The sequence below is a fragment of the Sitophilus oryzae genome, unplaced genomic scaffold (genome assembly GCF_002938485.1).
Source record: "Sitophilus oryzae breed Bouriz unplaced genomic scaffold, Soryzae_2.0 scaffold_535_pilon_pilon, whole genome shotgun sequence".
Lineage (NCBI taxonomy): Eukaryota > Metazoa > Arthropoda > Insecta > Coleoptera > Curculionidae > Sitophilus > Sitophilus oryzae.
This window is the reverse complement of record NW_022147124.1, coordinates 1,477,220-1,479,971: the sequence shown is the minus strand read 5'-3', so window position 1 is coordinate 1,479,971 and position 2,752 is coordinate 1,477,220. Positions and strand designations below refer to the sequence as shown.

Below are 2,752 nucleotides of genomic sequence, written 5' to 3'. Positions count from 1 at the left end.
ATGAAGTTACTAGGATTGGCATTAGTTGCAGTTCTGGCACTTGCCACTATTCAGGTAATTACCAATAATTATTGAAAAATTAGTTAACTTTTTTTAATTTTGTGTAATAATTAAATGGATAATATAAGTAGGTATCCAGTAAATTATTTCAATATTTTATTCTCATATTTTTATTAATTTTATACTATTATAATTATTCCTAATTCTGTTATTTTAATGCGTTATGGTCCTCTAATCACTTAAAAATATTTATGTATTAAAATGATCTTCGCTTTCTTAATACAACTAATTATAATTTATTATAAATTCACTATGTATCTCTCTACTGACCATCTATTTTAGACAAGCGAAGCCTTCAGTTTATTTGGGTGGCATAAAGCAAAACACGTAGCAGCACCACTAGCTGATGAAGCTGGGCCTTCTCCACCTTCTGACTTACCAACTCCACCGTCACCACCATCTGGCGCACCCATTAATGTAGTGAAGGATCAGCCTTCTCCACCATCTGACTTACCAACTCCGCCGTCGCCACCATCTGGCGCTCCCATCAATGTAGTTAAGGACCAGCCTACTCCACCATCTGACTTACCAACTCCGCCGTCGCCACCATCTGGCGCACCCATTAATGTAGTGAAGGACCAGCCTTCTCCACCATCTGACTTGCCAACTCCACCATCACCACCATCTGGCGCTCCCATCAATGTAGTAAAGGACCAGCCTTCTCCTCCCTCTGACTTACCAACTCCACCATCACCACCCTCTGGCGCTCCCATAAATGTAGTAAAGGACCAGCCTTCTCCACCCTCTGACTTACCAACACCACCATCCCCACCATCTGGTGCACCCATTAATGTAGTGAAGGACCAGCCTTCCCCACCATCTGACTTACCAACTCCACCATCACCACCATGTGGCGCCCCTATCAATGCAGTGAAGGACCAGCCTTCTCCACCATCTGACTTACCAACACCACCATCCCCACCATCTGGTGCACCCATTAATGTAGTGAAGGACCAGCCTTCTCCACCATCTGACTTACCAACTCCACCATCACCACTATCTGGCGCCCCCGTCAATGTAGTGAAGGACCAGCCTTCTCCACCATCTGACTTACCAACTCCACCATCACCACCATCTGGCGCTCCCATCAATGTAGTGAAGGACCAGCCTTCTCCACCATCCGATGGACCATCTCCACCATCACCACCACCAACTGCTTATATTTTCTAAATTGAGAATTTAGCAAACCCTGTATTCTAAGACAATGTATTTTTTAATTTTTGTAAATATATAAATTAATATATTACATATTTTAATAGTTTTTGTCTATATTAAAAATCAGTATATCTATTAAAAATATCGTATCTTATCAATTGTTTTAGGCATGTAACTAAAAAAAAATAATTACCAATTAATTACTATTTCTAACTCAGGAAACAATATAATTTAATTTCGAATAAAAGATAATTCATATAATTGGAAATCTAATATTAATATTCTTATATACATAAATCCATTTTATTAAAAGATAAATAATGATATTAAGAAGTAAATATCCATTTTTTTAAACTTTAAAGGCATGCTAAAAACAATGTATTATTAATAACTGTCTTAGCATATAAGGCAACTGTGCCCTGATATAATAATATCAGGTAAATCCCATAAAAAAATCGACATTTTCTAATTCTACTAGATAATATTCAAAACTATTTATGCTAAACCGTCTATTCTTGAGGAAGTTCTGAAAATATTTAAAGAATCCTATTGGAGATTTATATGCTTATTAGATTTTCCAAAGAAGGAGCACTTCAAGTCTTATCTTAAAAATTGTACTCAGACTGTAATACAGAGGATTCTGGTTGATGCTTTATTTAAATAAATGTTTCTATACATATTTCTCAAGTTTTAATACTGGAACCATTGATGGTACACATATACTAGTTACCTCAGTACACTAAGTTAATGAAGAGGTGTTGAGAGTAATAATTGTTCTATTATTTATTCAAATGCTTAGTATAGTCTTTCTAACGACAAAACGACATACAAAGGTGAATGCAGTTTTCAGTAAAACTACCTCCACCTTTACATGAATTTAAGTATACATTTTTTGGACTTATTTGAAAAAGGATAAAGAGAAAATATGTTTCTTTTGTCGAGATCTACCATCCCAGAAAATACTTGCACTTATTTCTGGGACACCCTGTATATTATAATACTATATAAAAATGATTTGTATACCACATATACATTCTATTCATCAGCGTGTGAATCCATTAGACTTCTAAAGGGTAGGGATTTATTTTGAAATTTATGTACAAGTGACAAAAAAAAACGCTGTTCGAATACATTTCATTCGCAACCTCTAGTGCAGAAAAAGGTTCTTTGGATGTTAGACTATAATTTCAAATCGTTGTCAGAAAATATGTTGCTTTATATCTTTTTTGAAACAGCTGTATATTGATCAAGATAACTTCTGCCTTCATCAAATTATCTTCTAGTCCTTTCCAAATTTCTACCGACATGCGATATTTCGACCTGTAGTACCTAAGTATTTTACACTTTGACAATAGATAATACTAATTTGATTCTCGACTTAAGACTAGTTCCGAACAGTAATGTATTGTGTAAGGAGTAAAAATTATCCTATTTTTGACGAGGTTGTAAGTTTGACGGACTAGAGTAAACAGGGAGGCACAAAAATACATTTTTACTCCGAGTAGATAATATAGTAGGTAAATTACCTATATAGGTA

At 35.1% G+C, this 2,752-nt stretch overlaps 1 protein-coding gene across 1 annotated transcript; it reads left to right on the top strand.

Annotated features, from left to right (window-relative positions):
• LOC115886934 (vegetative cell wall protein gp1-like) lies at positions 1-1,230 on the top strand. The gene is made up of 2 exons (XM_030906265.1): positions 1-54; positions 343-1,230. Exons 1-2 carry the CDS (start codon positions 1-3, stop codon positions 1,228-1,230), a joined length of 942 nt encoding a protein of 313 aa, XP_030762125.1.
• Positions 1,231-2,752: the final 1,522 nt, after the last annotated feature.